At 46.6% G+C, this 18,276-nt stretch overlaps 1 protein-coding gene across 1 annotated transcript in view; it reads right to left on the reverse strand.

The window, feature by feature from the left end:
* EXOC2 (exocyst complex component 2) overlaps positions 1–18,276 on the reverse strand; it is a 1,591,413-nt gene that overhangs the window by 266,162 nt on the left and 1,306,975 nt on the right. The window contains exon 23 of the mRNA XM_069613520.1: positions 9,398–9,539. Within this exon, the coding sequence (XP_069469621.1) occupies positions 9,398–9,539 (142 nt within the window). The remainder of the gene's footprint in view (positions 1–9,397; positions 9,540–18,276) is intronic.

Here is an 18,276-nt window from a genome sequence, read left to right on the forward strand (position 1 = left end):
CACAAGACAGGTTTGATTTAATTTAACCAGGGAGATGAACCTCTTACACTCAAAGAGAATATGTCTTCCAACAGACTATTTGTGAGTGAGAGATGAGGATTTCCCCACAGGCAAAGCCAGTAAATGAGCAGTTGTACAGCTATCATGTCTTCAATGTGGGTTAACCCACATTACTCGTGCAGCATATACCCCTGGGAAGCCCTGATGGACACCCATGATTTTCCCCAAGAGCTTATTTTCGGTGATCTGAATCATTTTATTTAGATTTTGCCCACATACAGCGACTCCATATTTTAGCAGGGGTGCCGATTTAGCTAATTAAATCTTCCGGGGATGATCTACAGGCAGGCCACCTAAATGCTTGCCATACCTTACTATAGTGCCGTTGATTTGGGAAGCCCTTACTACTTGCTGCTCTTTATGCGTGGTTCATTTTAGGTCGCGGGATATTGTTACACCTAGATAGCAAAATGTGTCTACCCATTCTAGTCTCTTCTCATTTAGGACTATTGCATTCCCCAGTCATTTGTTGGTACCAACGCGCATCACCTTGACTTCAGATCTTTATGTTCTATATAGTCTTTAAAGCCATTTACTAGAGTTTGTAAGGCATGCTTTGTTTTGGGGAGGGAGCAACTAATCCACAGAGACCAGAAAACTCTGGAGAACTGCCCTACCAAAACGGGTATCCTGTCCCACAAGGGAATCCAAGCAGTAATGCTTAGCGAACGTGTGCAGAGATGACTGTGTCGCCGCCTGGCAGATGTTCAAGACAGTGCCTGCCCTCTGCATAGCAGAGGTGGCAGCCACTCCTCTTGTAGAATGTGCCTTGAGACCCTCAAAGGCTTCCTTGCCAGCCAGATCATAGCATTGCAAGATGCAGAGAATGATTCACCTCGGCTGGGTCTGTTTGGGGAAAGCCCTGTCAGTACGAGCCCCAGTGTGACCTATGAAAAGCTGATCATCTTTCCTAGCCTCTCTAGTATGAGAGACATAGAACTTGAGGACCTGCACCGGAAGATGTATCTTTTGAGAGAGATGGAAATCCGAGACCACTTTTGCCAGAAAGGAGGGCCTCACTCTCAAGTCACCTTCTCCTTGGAAAAAACAAACAGGGAGATAATGAGGCAATGCCTGCGGTTCATTCATCCGTCTCGCAGAAGTGATGGCAACTGCCAAAATCATTATAAGGGTGAGTAATATAATAGAACAGGCAGGGAGGGGGTTAAACTGAGCACCTATAAGGAATGCCAAACTAAATTTAAATCCCTCGCCAGAACCACAAAGAGGCTCGGAGGAAACTGGTTAAAAAATAAAACCAACAAGAACTGTATAACAGTGGAGATTGTGAAAAATGAGCCCTGTTGCACTGACCTAAAATAGCGGCAAGCTAACCCTTTACAGTGCCAATCTGCAGTCTCACCTGGGCCAAAAGAAAGCAGACAATCCAACACAAAATATATATGGGAGAAGATAAAAGATCCAGGTCACTGCCCGACACCAAACCCAAAATCTACACGACATGCAGACATAAATGGATTTGTTTTCGTAGTGGGCCTCCTAGCTGAAAGGAGCACTCTGAGGATGTCGACCGACAAGTCCCACTCCACGTATCTCAGCCTCTCAGTAGCCTAGCATGAAGGTACAGGCTGCTGAGGTTCGGTAGAGGACCCTCCCCTCCGACTGAGAGAGCAAGTCGACTTTCTTCAGAAGGCACCAGGGAGGGCAGATGGAAATGTCCAGCAACTGTGGATACCACATTCTCTGGGCTCAGTCGGGAGAGATCAGGATCATCTTAGATCCGAAAAGGTGCAACCCTCCTAAGAACCAGAGGAATGACAGGGATCAGAGGGAATGCATAAAGGAGGATGAAAGTCTACTCGATCGTCAGTGTGTTCCCCAGAGCTCTGAGATGAGGAAATTCCCTGAAGCAGAGCAACTCGCACATCATGTTGACACTGTGTTAGAAAAGATTTCTCTAGAAGCAACTTTTCCTCCATAGTCTATGAACCCCCGAACCTTTTGCATTTGTTTCTGTATCCTAACCTGACTTTTTACAGTGGATCACAGCATTCAGCTGCACTCCACTGGGCTTTCACTCATTGTTATTGGGTAACTGACACGTCCTTCAGGCTGTCAATACTGAGAAACTTTGTTTCTTTTAGTCTTTCGACTTTGTTGCCACTTGTAGGTAACATTTTATCATTGCCCATATTACTTACTTTACAATACCACGCAATGAGGTCTTTGTGTTTTATGTTCCTAGACACCGTCTCAGGAATTTTTGTTGATTGTACAATGTGCCGTGGAACAGACTGGTGGCAGCAGTAGTTTTTTCTTGTATTTGTGTAACATTTTACTGAGCCATACCGCGTATACCGCATTTGGCTCATGACATGGCCGTGCCACAAGGTGTTTTTTGTCTGTTGCTTTGGCCGTTTTATACCTTGCCTTCCCCCTGCCATTCCAGGGCCCGGATTTCCTTATTTGGGCATGCTGATGCCCGCGAAAGCTGCTTCTTTCGCGGGTCCCTGCAGGTCACATGTGTAGGTACCCAGGAAGTGGGCTTGGACTGGCTGGTCCAAATCCACACTACTGGTGCCAGAGTGTCTGATGTGAATGAGAGCACAAGAACCACAGTGGTCCCTGATTGGACCACTGCTGGTGTCCAAGCATGGAGCAGATCTTCTCATTGGTGGGCTGGGTGTGAACACTCACCTGACTGGATATGAGGAGGGATCCTGCTATTCATTCCAGCAGATCAGCAGCAGGTGAGTACTGACCTGCAGACAGAACCAAGTATCCTGAAGAGCCAAATGGAACAAAAGATGATCCTGAAACGCACTGAAGAGGGCTGGCACCCAAATTCCTTTGCTGTCCCGGTGGAGCCCTGCTCTGCGCTTGATCTCAGAATACCTGCAAAGGTGCTTCGAACATTTTGAGTGGTGGGAACAATCACGCTTGGGACAGTGATGGTCGCTGAAGGCGGTTTTACCGCGTTACTTCCTGTGCCCCGAGACCTGAGGCATCAGTGTTTTCTTCTTTCTTCATCTGATCAAGAGTTACAGCTCCAGTCCCAAATTGGACCAGTATCCGCACCTGCAGTGCCTGTGCATCTGGAAGCCGAACTGAGGCCAGGAAATCGAACCTCTGAAGACCACCTCTAGACCTGCCAAGTCTGCACCAAGGCCGAGCTAAGGGTGATGAGTAGTAAAGTCACTTAGTGGTGACCCTTTGTTCATCCAAACTCATTTATGCGTTGAAAGTTATTTTGGCCTTCTCTTTGGCTTGGGTTGTATTCGCTTCCTAAAGCCCTCCAGAAGTTAGGAATAGCGTTGTTCATGGTAGGATATCCTCTAAATCTTGGAACCTGTTTCACCCCTTCTTCCGCTAAATTGTTCCTGCTCCCTAAGAAGTACTTTGTGAACTTTACTCACGACCAGGTGCTTTTACGTGCGCACTGAACATTGAGCTCAAGGCTCCATTCATCTTAGGGTTTGCTATAATAAGTAGTATATTTTCGTATACTACTGTCTAATTGTTATTCTTGGTTTTTCACTGTGTGTGCTCATTGGAGACCCCTGATCATCCTCCGAAATCCGAGGCCGGGACTTGTTCCTGGAATTGGAGGACATTAACCATCCGAAAGATGTTCCCCACTCAGTCCTCGGGAGGGAAAGCACTGCCCAGGCTAGTGTCCAATGCTGCCCTGATAAACCAGAGAGACTGAGATGGTGAAACCTGTCAATTTCTGAAGTTCAGGGAAAAGCCCAGTCTGTGCAATAGATTGCATGTGTAGAGTAGATGCTCCGACACTGTGCCTGCGGAGCGAGCTCGGACGAGCCAATCATCCAGGTAGGGAAAGACATGAATACCCTCACTTCTGAGGTGAGCCGCTACCACTGCCAACAGCTTGGTGAACACCGTGGGGGCCAAGGAAAGAAAGAGTGTTAGGACTTTGAACTGGTAGTGATGTTGACCCACCACTAACCTTAGGTACTTCCTTGGATTTTGATGAATTGGCACACGGAAGTAGGCATCCTGAAGATCCAGGGAAACCAACCATTCCTGCAGATCGAGGGCTTGCAGAATCTAGGCTAGAGTAACCATCTTGAACTTGTCCTTGTGTAGGAACAAGTTCATCAGCCACTGATCCAGAACGGGGTGCAAGCCTCTATCCTACTTCGGCACCAGAAAATAGGTGGAGTGCCACCACTTCCCTCGTTCTGAGCACAGAACTAGCTCAATCACGCTTTTCCACTGAAGCAGATGGAACTCCTTCAGGAGGATGGGGTCCAGCGGCAAAGGGGTGGCCAGAGGGCCACATCCGGGGGGAGGGGGAGAGAAGGCGCTGAAGGAATGAGAGGCACTATCCCTGTTGGATGATGTGTAAAGTCCAAGGTTCGGATGTGGTCTTCAACCATTCTGGACTGAACAAATAAAGCCCCCCACTCCTGTGACTAGTGATGAAGCCTGTCACTAATGTTTTGTGCCCTGTGGTGCATGGGGTCAGCGTTTGCTGCAACAACCCCTGCTGGGTACCCCTTGAACTGCCTCTCATGAAGTGCCTGCCTTGCCCTTTTCCCAGGGCAGACTGACCACAGCATCTCTGAGCAAAAGCAGGAAAAGGGCAAAACCCCTGCTCCGAGACAATGACTATGCAGTGGTTGCTGCACCGCTAGCCCCAAGAACTTAACAGGCGCCTTAGACAACTGGACCTTCTGGCCACCTTAGCCATATGAGTGCAATGAACAGTGATAAAATCGCACACAATACATTTCCACTGCTAGGTTCACAGCAACGATCAGTAGGGCATGTTCTTTAGCATATATAAACTAAATATTTGACAGAAGTACATCTGTAACATGGCTATATCACATATTAATCCAAAGGTTATCTCACAAGCACCACAAGGAAAGTTCTTGAGCTATCTGGCTTAACATTTGCAGAAGATCTGACATGTGGCCCTGAAATTGCGACCACTGGTAACGGAGGAGTCACTGAAGCAACCATCCCAGAATTACCAGAATGAAGGAGGCCATAAAGCTCAGCAAATGCAGGAAGGCTGAGGCAGGAACTTGTCCCTGTGATTGATGAACATGGACAATCAGAGGGACGTTCGCCACTCGGTCCTTGGGCGGAGAGGTCATGCCCAGGTGAGTATCTAAGATTGCTTCTGATAAAAAGGACTGGGACGGCGAAATATTGAACGGTGTGAAGGTCAGGGAAAGCTCAAGCCCAAGACTGCATGTTCGGAACAGACAAGTTGATGCTTGGTCTGGAGAGCAAGCTCATATGAGCCAGTCGTCCAGGTAGGGAAAGACATGGATGCCTTCCCTCCTGAAGCGAGGCTCCTCCACTGCCAGCATCTTGTTGAGAAAACTGGATGCTGAAGAAAGGCCAAACAGCAGGACTCTGAACTGTGCTTCAGATCGATAGGCACATGTGAGTATGCATCCAGACGGTCCAGTGAAGGCAACTAGTCCTGCACATTGAGAGCTTGCAGGATCTGAGCCAGAGTTACCATTTTGAATGTGTCCTTTGGCAGGTACAAATTCAATAGCCTTAGATCCAGGATCGGATGCAAGCCTCTGTCCTTCTTTGGCACCAGAACAGAAAGTAAGTCAAGTTCCACCCCTTCACTCGCTCAGAGAGCGGTACCGGTTCTACCATACCTTTTGAGAGAAGCAGACAGACCTCCTTAAGGAGGATGGAGTGTGCTCTGTTTGATGACCTGTAAGGCCCAAGCATCGACATGGTCTGTGACCATTCAGCACTGAACAAGGAAATCCCCCCACGCACACTGGGCACTTGTGGTGAAAGTCTGTGGTGCCACCACTAGGGCACCTCTGCATCTATCCCTCAGTAAGCATCCGCCTTGAAATCTTCCTGGGGCGGACTAACCCCTCCCTCGGGGAGTAGTGTGGTTAGAGGAGTGAAAACCATTACCCCTGCTGGAGGGCACAGTGGGTTGGTGCACAGCTAAGCCCAAAGACTTACCAGTCATTTGGGATTTCTGGAACCTCTGCAAGGTGCCATCAGCCTTTTCCCCAAAGCGGTTAACCCCATCAACAAGGACCAGAAGCTTAGTTTGTTGGGCAAAGCCCAAAGTCTGCACCCAAGAGTGGTGGCAAATAACCTTACTAGTGGCTTTGCAAGACCCACACAATCTTCTGTGTCAAGTCCAGACTGTAGAATCTGGCGGGAAGCCACGTTGCCATGCTGGAAAGAAGCCATGAAGACATCTCTTAGGTCACCTTCAGGAAGATGATCAGCAACAGCGGCCGGTGTGGAACAAAAGCCAAAGGAGAACTGTCATGCGCGGAAGGAAGGTCAGGCACACCACTTTACATAACACTCATACCCCCGGGGACTCCCTGACACATAACACAGCTAGACTCCCCAAGTCACAGCCAGCCCTTCATAAGGTCACGCTACCTGCGGTGCGAGGGAAGCGTCATCAGCTCCAAGGCTTTGTCAGAGGGCGATATTATTTGTTCCCTCGTTTCCAGTGGCAACTGCCATGGAGATTGCGAGCCGGCTGGAGCAGGAGCAGTCGGCAGCAATCCCTTCCTGGTTCAGGGCCGACTTCCCGGTCACGTGCCTTGAGCTCCGCTCACGTGATCAGGAGTCGGCAGAGATAAAAGCCGCGCACTTTGAATCACTCGCCGCTTCACAGCTGTTTCACGACACTGTTTGGCGTTTTCGATTCACGTTTTGGATTCATTCAGACCTCAAGCCTACGGATTACGGACTGGTTATTCTTGCTCCTTGGATTTGTGGTTTTGGTTTCTGCTCGGATTTACGGACTTTTGGATTTTTGGCTAACGGTTAACGGATTGTTTGGATTACCCTTCTCTGCTTTGTCAAGTGCTCTACTGTCTTCGAGGTTCCTTGAACTGCTACAGTGCCTCGAAGTACGAGTACCACAGTGTCAAAAATACATCCAACAATCATCAAGTGTGTAGCCAGCGCTGAGTTTTCTGGCGCCTGGCTTTAAGGATTGCTTCCCTGCACCACAGCCTCAGAGTTCCTGGCACCTTTCAATCACCCTTGGGTAAGCCCTTTTTCAATAACAGTTACATTGCTGGCAGCACTGTGCTCGTTTGTGCTAATGCCTGAATTCATTCCAACAGCTCTGGGGTCCTCGGCGGCGTCTGATCCTGCGAAACAACAACCACCTGTGGCCTCAAGGCTCGCATAGGGAGTAGTTTTCTCTCTCTCTCTGTGAACTTGGGAACAGAGGCCCATATATTCTTCACGACGTGTCAAGTCAAGACAAGAACTTTCCAAGTATTCTAGAGGTGTTAATCACCTGGAGAGCAGGGTTGCCTGAGGCAAACACCTTTTTTCCCCCAAGCGTCCAGCTTCTTAATTTCCCTGGCAGGGTCAAGAGTAGGGAATGTGGATGTTTTCACGTTGGCCATGGCGGCCTGTACTACCAAACTCTCAGGTGAAGGATGGTTGGAAAAGAGGCTGAATCTGAGGGGGCTGGGTGATGTTTCTTCACCAGTTCACTATCCATTGAAGGTGTAGAGGTGGGGCTCTTCCACACCTCTAACACCAGAGCCCCTACAGCTGCATTAAAAAGCTGCAATATTTTCTTCCTGGGTCCCTCGTCCAGGAGGTCAGTCAATTTGAACTGGACTTTAGGCCTGGACGGGGCAGAGAGCCTCAGGCCCTGAGCTTCTGGAAGGCTGTTTGAGGTTTTCCCGGGGCAGGAGCGGGTATAAAATGTCTAGCTCAGGGGAGGTGTCAATGCCATTGGCATACTGAAGGTCCTGGGCTAACTCATAAATATCTGCACACTTGTAAAACTCCTCTGGGAAATGTCACTCTTCCCTGAAATACATGGCTCCATTTCAAAGGGAAACAGGCCCCTCTCCTCATATAAAATGAGACCCATTTTACACATGAGGAGCTTCAGAGGAAGTGCAGCGAATTCCAAAGCGCTCTGGCATTCTCGACGAAAAAAAGAAGAGCACGTTCCTAAAGCAAACAGATACGCGAACAAAGAAACTGAAGTCATGGGACACAGCGCAGCGATATATACATGTCCCACAACGTCATGTCTGGTGCAGGCCACGTAGAGGCATCAGCGGATCAGAAAAGTTTCCAAGAACAGCGCTGCTGCAAATACAAAACAGATGAGGAATCCGTGGGATGAAGGAATCCATTAGAAGAATGTTTATATTTGTTGGGCTTTAAAACAGCAGTTGGAATCTATTTTAAAAGTACCCTTTCTTTCAGGCAGCCTAACAATCTTTAGTATATTTTGTCCCGACAGGTGGGAGAAAAGAAGCCTTGAGTAGGTACACAGACAAAAAGGATTAGGTCCATCATTTCTTTAGCATCTCTTGTAGTCTATGTAGAACTCCCCAGAGGTATCAAGTGACGGTTTGCCAGACCTACGATGCCTTCCTGGTAGCTGTAGGGTGGTAACTTTGCTTTTCTCTTAACCTTTGCTACCCACACTGAATTAAATGTAGGAGTTCCAGCACCTAGAGCCTTTGGTACCAATGTTCTGAATACTCATATGTTGTCAGGCTTATATATTGTTTGCGAAATTGATATCAACATCATACTGCTTTCGTCTACCCTCATAGATCTGAGGAGTGAGATGAGAAACTGGGGCAAGAGGTAATGGCTAGATTACTCAACGGTAAGCTCCGTTACTCCACTGCTTCTTTACTCTGCCAACAACTTGCACTCCTCTTAGCTGCCCCCAGTTCTGGTGATGGCTTTGAGTGGTTGAGTTTGGCTACTTGTAGGAGGGGGTGCAGGTGGAGGGGTCCCTTGCGGGCTTTTTTAGTTTTTAGGAGGAGAGGGTCTTGGAGGAGGACATAGTTTCTTCTGGTAGATTGGTAGGGTGCCTGTGGTAGGTGACAGATTCATCTCATAGCAGTAAGTAACTGGACAAGCAAAGAAGGGATGCAGTAATGAAGAATACCTGTAAGTAATCGGATATTAATGAGGAGTAATCTAGTAATTTAGTGTTCTAATGCTGTATTCCAACATTGGAACCCTCAGAGATGAAAACTATTGGGGTATGTCAGTGCAAATACTTATCAGTGAGGGTGAGATAATCAGTTTTTACTTGAGGTAGTACATTGATGAAAGGTTTATCTTCAGTGCCTGAGGCTTAACCCGACATATTTTCAAAGTTACATTAGTAAAAAAAGAAAAGAAAAGAAAAAGAAACACAGATGAAAACAGTTCATTTCTAAGCATCAAGCTTATCAAACAGTATAAACAATAGCTTTTTATTAAATCACCAAGAAAGAAAAAGAATGATTAATGTTCATCACACAGATTAACAATCTTTTGAAAGGAAATCAAATCACAATAAGTACAAGCCTCTTCAAGAATGCCATAAGACATATTGAACAAATGTTACCTGTTGGAGTAAGACAATCTTTCCAATCAAAATATCCTGCGTAAATGCCTGGTTCGAGAGATCCAACAATGGGGTCTGCCTTTAATTCAATGTACATTTCAAACAGATGCAAATCCAGCTCTTTTAAGGAATCTGTGCTGACCTGATAGAAACAGAGAACAATCTGATAAATTTGCTGGCGAAGACTCGGGTCAGGGCTTATTTACTGTTAGGCCCCCAAAATGGCCTAGCTGTACATCTGCGCCTGGTGACCACACATAGAGCACTTTTGACGAAAGCCAGACTAAAGTATTTGTCTGTGGGGGTAGTTACTTAGTCTTGGAATTCCAGTGAGTTGGAGGCTACAAACTGTAAGTGTGTGGGCTGGAGACCTTATCCCATTTCATTCTGGTATGCCAATTGTCCAACGATCTTTGGGTCAACATTTTTACTAACATTTTTATGAGAGAGTGGGATTAGCATGTGTCAAGCATCACTATTGTTTTTGCTCACCTTAGCCAAGCCTGCAGTATCATTTGATCTCGCCTGCTTTTTACAGAGAGCATGGCGAAGACGAGCTATGCTTAGGCCAACTGGGGAGGGTTGTGTCGGAGTGTTGCAAACAAACTAATATTTATAGCCACTAACGGAGGGGTTTGCTGCACAACTAAGTAGTAATTTATGTTATTTCGTATTTTAGCCTCATGTTTTTAGGATGTATTTGCTTGATGTGATGGTTTTATGGATGCAACTATCCAAAATAAACTTGTATGAATTAACATAATAGAGAACACAAGTCTGTTAGCTATCCATACCCAGTCTGTCCATTATAGGTTTGCAAGCACAAACTTCTTGTGGCTGAAACTGTACCTGTGTGCACTGTGAAAATGACAGATTTAATTAGTTATTCCAAATGTGATCCTATACTTGCACCTGGGGCGAGACACTCTCGTGCACAGCTCTACCTCAGTGGTTCTTAAGATTCTGAGTTTCCTCCAAAAACAGCACTATTTTCCCAGGGTTTACGATGTAAGCAGAAATGCTCTGCATACACATCTCCATGCAATTCTGTTGTATTTCTATTGCCATTTCTTTTTGTACACAATGGGTGGGTTTGAATTTTGTTACGCTGTTGAGTGCTTTTGCTTTTCTTACTTGGTCTTCATTGTTAGCTTTTGTTTTTCTTCACGGCCTGAATTTCAATAAGGACAGTCCCAGTGCCTATTTTTAAGTATGGCTTAATTGTTTAAGCACTACTGGACTACGTAGAGTACTGTTTTCTGCATTAATCTTCCATGCCTTTAAATTTTAAGTGAAGAATAAATTATTTACCTGAGGTAATGATCTTTCTGATGTATGGCTCCTCTGACAGATTCCTCATCTTAGATATAGCCTAGCCTCAGCAGCTGCCATTGGAATCTTTTTCCTAGCAAAGGGCGGAGTGTGCCCCGCCACCGACTCTCTCAGACATAGCACTCCTAACTCTGCAAGTGACGGCACCTGGAGCAGCTGAGGAAAACATAACTAAAAATAAGGTTTTGGAAAAACAGAGTCTCCTCATAGGTCTCCCAAATGTAAGCTCTCTGAATGCCGGTTATGTTGTAAGGGTGAGGAGGAATCCGTGGGAGAAGCAATTAACCAGAAAACACATTACCCCAGGTACGTAATTTGTTCTTCTAATTGAAAGCCTCTTCCCATGGATTTCTCAACTTAGACTCCCATATCCATACGAAATAGCTGGAGGAGGGCAGAGAGCATGGAAGGAGACCAATCAAATCAAATGACTTTGACCAACTGCTCAACCAAATCTAACATCCTGGGTGGCTCCAGAATCAAGGCAGTAATGCCTCATTTGGGCATGCAAAGAAGCCCATGTTGCAGCCTTACAAATGCCATGGGAACATCCCTCTGCAGAAGTAGCAGCAACAAACCTTGTAGAGCGAGACCTCAGACCAGACGGTATTTGTTTTCCTGACAATTTGTAGCATTCAGAAATACACAAAATGATCCACCTTGAACTAGCCTGCTTGGATACAGTGAAGCCCTGCCTAGACCCTGTTAATGCCACAAAAATGGTAGTTGTGTCCAAAGTCTTTAGACCTAGCAGCATAAAAGCTCAGGTACAACGTCCTTTCATCGCGGGACGTTTTTTCGCAGGTTTTTTTTACCGCTAATCTTTTAACGAAAAACCCCATCTAATTTTTTGGGGGGGTTAGAAAATTATATATATGTGTTGTGGGTGTTTGGGAATAGATACAAAATTAAAGGGAATGGGGGGTTTGGGTGGGTTCCCCCAAAAATAATAGTAAAAAAATGCCAAGGGTTTTTTCGTAAAAGAATTTGTGGTAAAAAACCCTGCGAAAAAATATCCTGCGATGAAATGACATGGAACCAAAGCTCAAGGCCTGTCTAGATACAAATCTGTGAAAACGCTCCTCTTCCTTCAAGGGGTGCAGAAAAGGGTAGAATACAGGCAGGTTCATCTTTTTACTAAGGTGAAACTCGAAACCACTCTCAGAAGGAAGGATGGTCTCACCCACAAATTGACTTGTTCCTTGGAGAAGGACAATTAAGGAGGTTTGAATGAAAGAGCTTGAAGCTGACTTACCCTCCTGGCTGATGTAGTTACCACCAGAAATACTGCCTTGAATGTCCAAAGTTGCAAAGGACAATAAAGTAGTGGCTCAAATGGGGAATCCATGAGGAAGGTTAAAATCAAATTTAAGTCCTAAGAGTGTACGATACATTATTTTGTGGGAAACATTTACCAGCCATATGAAAAACTGGATGCCAGAATCCAAAAGCAGGACTTCCATTCCAGCATTCTACTGAATACAGAGACAGCTAGTAAGTAGCCCTCGACTTTAGCAATTTAAAGTCCAACTCTGACCAACAACAAAAGAAATAGCTCCACCAAGGAAGTGGAACAAAGGAGAGAATCCAGCTTACTCTCTCTGCTCCAGGAACAACATTCTTTTGAACGACGGTTATAAACAGTTTTGGTAGCCAGCCTTCGGTTAGAGAGGAGATCCTCTGCAAACTCTTCTGACGGATCCAAATCCCTGTACCTCATCCTATAGTTGCACAGGAATTACTCCTATGGTATGGTATTGTTTATTTATATAGCACCTATACACAGGCATGTGTTTCAAAGCGCTCAAAGAGGGTGGGAACATGGGGAAAAAATAAACAGTTGCTCAGAGCCCTTGAAATTCTGAGACGATAATAGTCTACACAGGCAGAGTAAGTGCGTAGAAAATACATTTAACAGTTTGGGAGACAGCAAATAACCCTGACAGGGATTCTGCAGTTTTACCAGTGCAATTAAGGGGTGAAGACAAGGGAGCACAGACATACGATCTTCAGGCGCTGTGCGTACAGGTCGAGCAAGTGTACAGAGGGACACATGGAGGGAGGATCAAGTGCACCCAGTCGATAGAGACTGGGGTAAGTGCAGAGGGGGTCACTCTCTTGGGTTAGTTTCTCAAGTGCATTGAGTGTGGGTGGGGTGTAGGGCCCTGAGACAAGTGGGAGCGAGGACTGGCAGGGGTGCCGGGGACCAGTGAGACTCTGACGTACACCCGGTGGCCATTCAGCATGCTGTAAGGAAGAGGAGGGAGAGAGGGAAAAAACAGAGAACTGGGTTAGCAGGGTAGAGTAAGAGAGAAGGAAGAGGAGAAGAGGAAAGTCTTGAGGAGTTTCCAGAATTTAAGGAGATCCGGCTCAAGACGGAGGGTGGCAGGGAGGCTATTCCAGGGGAGGCACCTGCTGAGGATAAGGATCTGCCTCCAAATCTCTGCTTGGAGAACCGGCTCACTCGTAGAAGGTTTGAGGTAGATGAGCAGAGGGCTCATGAGGGACAGTATTTAGGTAGGCAGCGTTGCAGGTAGGCAGCGTTGCTGGTTGGTAAGTCCCAGGACCAAGAAAGTCTTGTGAACAATGCAAAAGGTCTTGAATTTGATGCTTGCAGCCACAGGGAGCCAGTGAAGGGATTTCAGTGCCGGAAAGATGCAGGCCAAGGATAAGTCTTGCGGTTCTGTTCTGGATGAGTTGCAGAGGGCGCAGAGCATGAAGAAAGGAGGCTGAGGAAGAGGCTGTTGCAATAGTCCAGCCTGGAGAGAACCAGGGCTCTGGAGACAGTGAGCCTCTGGGGGAAAGTGAGAAAAGGTAGAGTACCTCTGAGGAGGTGAAGCTGATGGTAAGACTTTTTAGAAATGTCTGAAATGTGAGAGGAGGAGAGAGTGGAGTCAAAGATGGTTCCATGTGTTAATATCCCTGCAATAATATCGCCATACAAGAATGCCGCCCTATTTTTGCGGCAATATTAACCCAATGAACCTGCGGGGGACACCCCTGCAACCTGCATATTATTTTCAAGGGAGCGGGCGACCCTGCAACCCCTACTCCCATTTACCCCAAAAATTATCCCCACTAATATTATCGCCTATGGCCGTTCCCGAGGACCATATATATGGCAAAATTATTGGTGGGGATAATATTACCCGATACCTCAAAGATGACCCCAAGGTTTCTTGCTTCGCAGGTGGATGCAGGTGAAGGGCCAGAGCGAAAGTGAGAAAGCGGGAGCAGGGTTCCCAAAGCGAATGATCTCCGTTTTAGTGGCGTTGAGGCAGAGGTTGTTTACAGCACACCAAGACTGAACAGCGGACAGGCAGTCCGGTATGAGCGAGGAGGAGGTGGCTGAGGGTAGCCTGAAGGATAGTTGCGTGTCATCCTCATAGCACTGGACGTTAGAGGTAAAAGTGGCAATCACACGTGCTATGGCCACCATATAGACGTTGAAGAACCAGGGGGATAGGTTAGATCCCTGGGGAACACCACAGGTTGAGAAAGTGATAGTCGAGTGAAAGGCTCCAAGTTCCACCTGGGATGGGCGGTCTGAGAGGAAGGAGATTAACCACGCCAGGATCTGACATGTGATTCCCAGGTTGTCACAGAGATGTGCGATCAGGATATTGTGTTAACTGTGTCGAAGGCAGAGGGGAGGTCAAGGAGGATGAGGATAGAGGGGGTTTTAGTGTCAAGATTTGAGAACAGGTCTTCCCGGGTGTTCAGAAGAGCAGTTTCCGTGCCTCTGGATGCTGTAAAGTCAGATTGATGGTTGTGGAAAGAATCAATAGATTCAATGTGGAGGGTCAGCTGCTGAGAGATAGCCAGTTTCTCTCAGAGTTTGCCCAAGAAAGGAGTGATGGAGATAGGGTGGTAGTTTGCCAGAATGGAGGGGTCGGCAGAGGGTTTCTTGAGCAGAGGGTGCACAAGGGAGTGCTTCATTGGAAAAGGAGAGATTGCAGAGATCAGCCAAGGCTGGGGCGAGGGAGTCGATATTATCTTTAAAGGTTTTGGAGGGGTAGGGGTCAACCTGTTTGGATGAAGCCTTCATAGATCAGACCTATATGGTGACCTCATCCGCAATCAAAGTAGTTCAAGTTTTTTTTAATGTTCTTCTGGATTCTAGCGCCATCCCTCTCTCTTGTGCCACGGCACAAACATCAAGAGCCATTTCTTACTTCCTATATTTTTATTTGACAAAGAATCCTTTCATCTATTCTGAAATGGGTTCTTTTTAAAATAAAAGTATAGGAAAGTTGTAATTTAACCAACAAAAGAAGAGAAGTGCTGCTCCAGACTGTGCTCATGCACTTAAACCATTGTGTGTAACTTGGTTTCCTCCCAGGACCAAGTCCTGCTCATCTTGAGACTAGCACCTCAGTATTTCAGCAAAGGATCCATATCGAAAGCCTCCTCTGGCCAAGGTTGCCAGAATGGTTCCCATGCCTTGAGGTTGTCCCGTCGAGTTCGCAATAACAGATCCTGCACCACCCGAGCTAGAGCTTAAACGCGGTGTGACATGCTGCCAGAAAGTTGGAATCACTGCGATTGAAGGAGCCACTGTAGTGACGTCATCTGCAGTTCAGCCTGCAGCACCAAAAAGATGCAGGATTCCATCAGACCCAAAAGGGGCAAAGGAAAGCTGAAGCTGACAGGAATTCTAAGTTCTGGAATTCCACGACCATTTGTAGAAAATTGACTACCCTGTCCTCAAGGAGAAAACCCTTTCCCAAGTGAGAATCCCAGACAAACGTGATAAATTGGAGCTCCTGGAATAGCATCACATGAGACTTCTAAGTTCAGGGTGAAGCCCAGGTTGTGAAGGGAGTGGTAGGTGCAGTGAAGATGGGAGACATCCCTGCAGGCCCTGGCGACTCAGTCATCCAGGTATGGAGGGACCTGGGTCCTTTGCTTCCTGAGTCGAGCTTTCGATAACCTTTGTGAAGACCCTTAGGGCTGGGGTTAGCCTGAAAGGGAGCACATGAAACTAGTGGTGCACCTCTCCAATCACAAATCTTAGGTACATCCTGTGCGTGGGTTAATGGGCATATGGAAATAAGCATCCAGATGATCTAGGGGCACCATACAATCTTGGAGTTTCAGGTGCTGCAGGGAGTGGACCAGCATCACCATCTTGAACTCATCCTCCCTCAAGAACTTGTTTAGAAGCATTAGGGTTCAAGATAGGATTCAAACCCCCATCGTTTCTGGGGGACCAAAAGTAGGGAGAGTACCAACCCTTTCCTCTCTACTTCTCGGGAATCGGCTCTATAGCTCCATTTAGCAGACAAGCATGCACTTCCTCCAACAGGGAAGGTTCTGGGGAAGAAGTCTGCACAATGGGGCTTGTCTGTGGGATTCCCGGGAAAGGGAAGGCAGTACCTCTGAGCAACCACTTGAAGGACCCAGGCTTCTGAAGTATTGCTTTGGGCTGCTTCACCTGTACCTGGTCAAAAAAAGCGTCTGTTAAGGGTGCACTGAACTTTCTTTCCGGCTGAAATATATCCATTTGGCTCCAGCCGAATACTTCATCTTCTCATATAAATGAGAAGCTGACAACTAAGAGTGCCAAATAGAGTTCAGATTACAAAATGGACTCACATTAAACATGTCTGACAGCATTTCTGATTAAATATATAAGACTGAGGGGTTGCTCTCTCTCCCCCCTGTTTGTCCCCCGCTATCCCTCTGCCATATGTCAATGTGTGTGTATGTTTGAAATGTTCAGCATACGTCCAACCTGCTACAAACTTGAAATATGGCATGTGGGTATGTTACATGGTGTAGACAATGTAAAAAGTATAAAATATACAGTTTCCTAATTTCTTTTATTTTTTTAAACGGTTTGCAATGCTTACCCCTGCCATATGGATCTTTGCATCGTAGTTCTACTATACAGCCTTGCATCCTCCAATGTGGTGCAAAGGAGATGGGGGAAGTGGAATTGATTGAGACTTGATGGAATTGTGTGACTGCCCAACAGGTAATTGCCTTCTTGAAGCTCAAAGCATTTGTGCAAGTTCCACATAGACTATCCGACAACTCACAAATGATTGCAACAAGCGTGATTCGCCTACCACATTGAGTAGCAGCAGACTTTGCATATGCAACACCTGCCCGTATATTTGGACATTACTATTTTCCGACTTGTCTGCTTTAAAAAAGGGACATATGTTGAATGAAATGAAGAAAAATGCATGAAAAATGGGAAAACCTTTAAAATAGTGATTTAATTACTTGTAAAAGGTGTGTTTTCCAAGTTTGCAACACGTTTTATAAGATCAAAACTATTCAACTACATATTCAACCTTGGCTGAATACTTCACAAACTATTTGGTATTCTGCCGAAAACTAAATATGCTATTCCAGATACTCCTCGTATCTATAGCACATGAAGGCTTCGAAATGCGATTTCCACCCTTGGCAAAAGACTGAAAAGGCCTGAAAACATGTTCCCAACAAAAAGTCAAGGTGGACATGGCAAAGGTTTGAGGCTGGGTCTGCTGAACGGCTAACCCTAAGGACTTCACCATAGCTTTCAACGTCTTGAATTTCTCAAGTGTTTGTCCCTCACAAATGAATACCACCAAAGGGCATTTCAAGAAGCTTAGCTTGTATGGCAGCTGCAAAACTGGAGGTGATCATCCACAAATAGGGAAGAAGCAAAGACCCTGTTCCATTGCTCGGGCCACACAGTCAGCAGTCTCCAGGCCTGACTGTAGCACCAGCCACTAGATGCCTGAACAGGTCCCTCATCTCACCTTCAGGCATGTGCTCTGCCGCCTCCAACATCATCTGTCATAACAAATGCAAATATTTAGCAAGAGCACATAAAGTATTAATTGACTACATGGCCACACTAGCTGCCCCGAAAACGTTCTTTCCAAAAGCATCTCGCTTTTTCCTCTCTGGATCAGGCAGTGATGTTGCAAAGGTCTAAGATTTAGCACCTGCCCCTGACAAAGCAGCTTGCAATACAGAACTCTCCCAAATAGAGTCACCATCATTGTTTATGTCCTAAATAATTTTTAAGTTTTGGCTTAGTGGAGGCCAGCTCAAAATTATATGATGCTAGATGGCTGCCGGAGACTGAAGTCGCACTTGACATACTCTGTGCCAGCCGCTTTCAAGGAGTAAACATTGCGAGCTGTTAAAAGCATTAACTGAAGAACAAATACTCCCCACAGAGCAAGCAAAGGTGAAGTACTGTAATTGAAAAGGAAAAAGAATATCCACTGGTGTCCCACACGGCCGCGGCCGCCAAGGAGCGAGGAAGATGCAGCGGACAAGCAGTGAGGGACAGGCGGGAGTGCTACAGGTGGAGGAGCCGGCTCCCGAGACTGGAGAGAATATTCCCCCCACCCTACTCTGGAGAGGAGACCTGCCGTGGGACCGGGCAGCTCCAACAGAAACAGAGGAAGCAGACGCCCCGAGAGGCGCATCGCGAAAGGTGAGCCGCAACGGCAGGGCGGGGGGGATGGAGGGGTAGGAGGGAGGCGGCTGCTCCACAGACAGAGGAACAGGGAATCAGGCATAGAGAGGAAGGCTGG

Source organism: Ambystoma mexicanum, chromosome 5p (genome assembly GCF_040938575.1).
Source record: "Ambystoma mexicanum isolate Mex_15411 chromosome 5p, UKY_AmexF1_1, whole genome shotgun sequence".
NCBI classification, from domain to species: Eukaryota; Metazoa; Chordata; class Amphibia; order Caudata; family Ambystomatidae; genus Ambystoma; species Ambystoma mexicanum.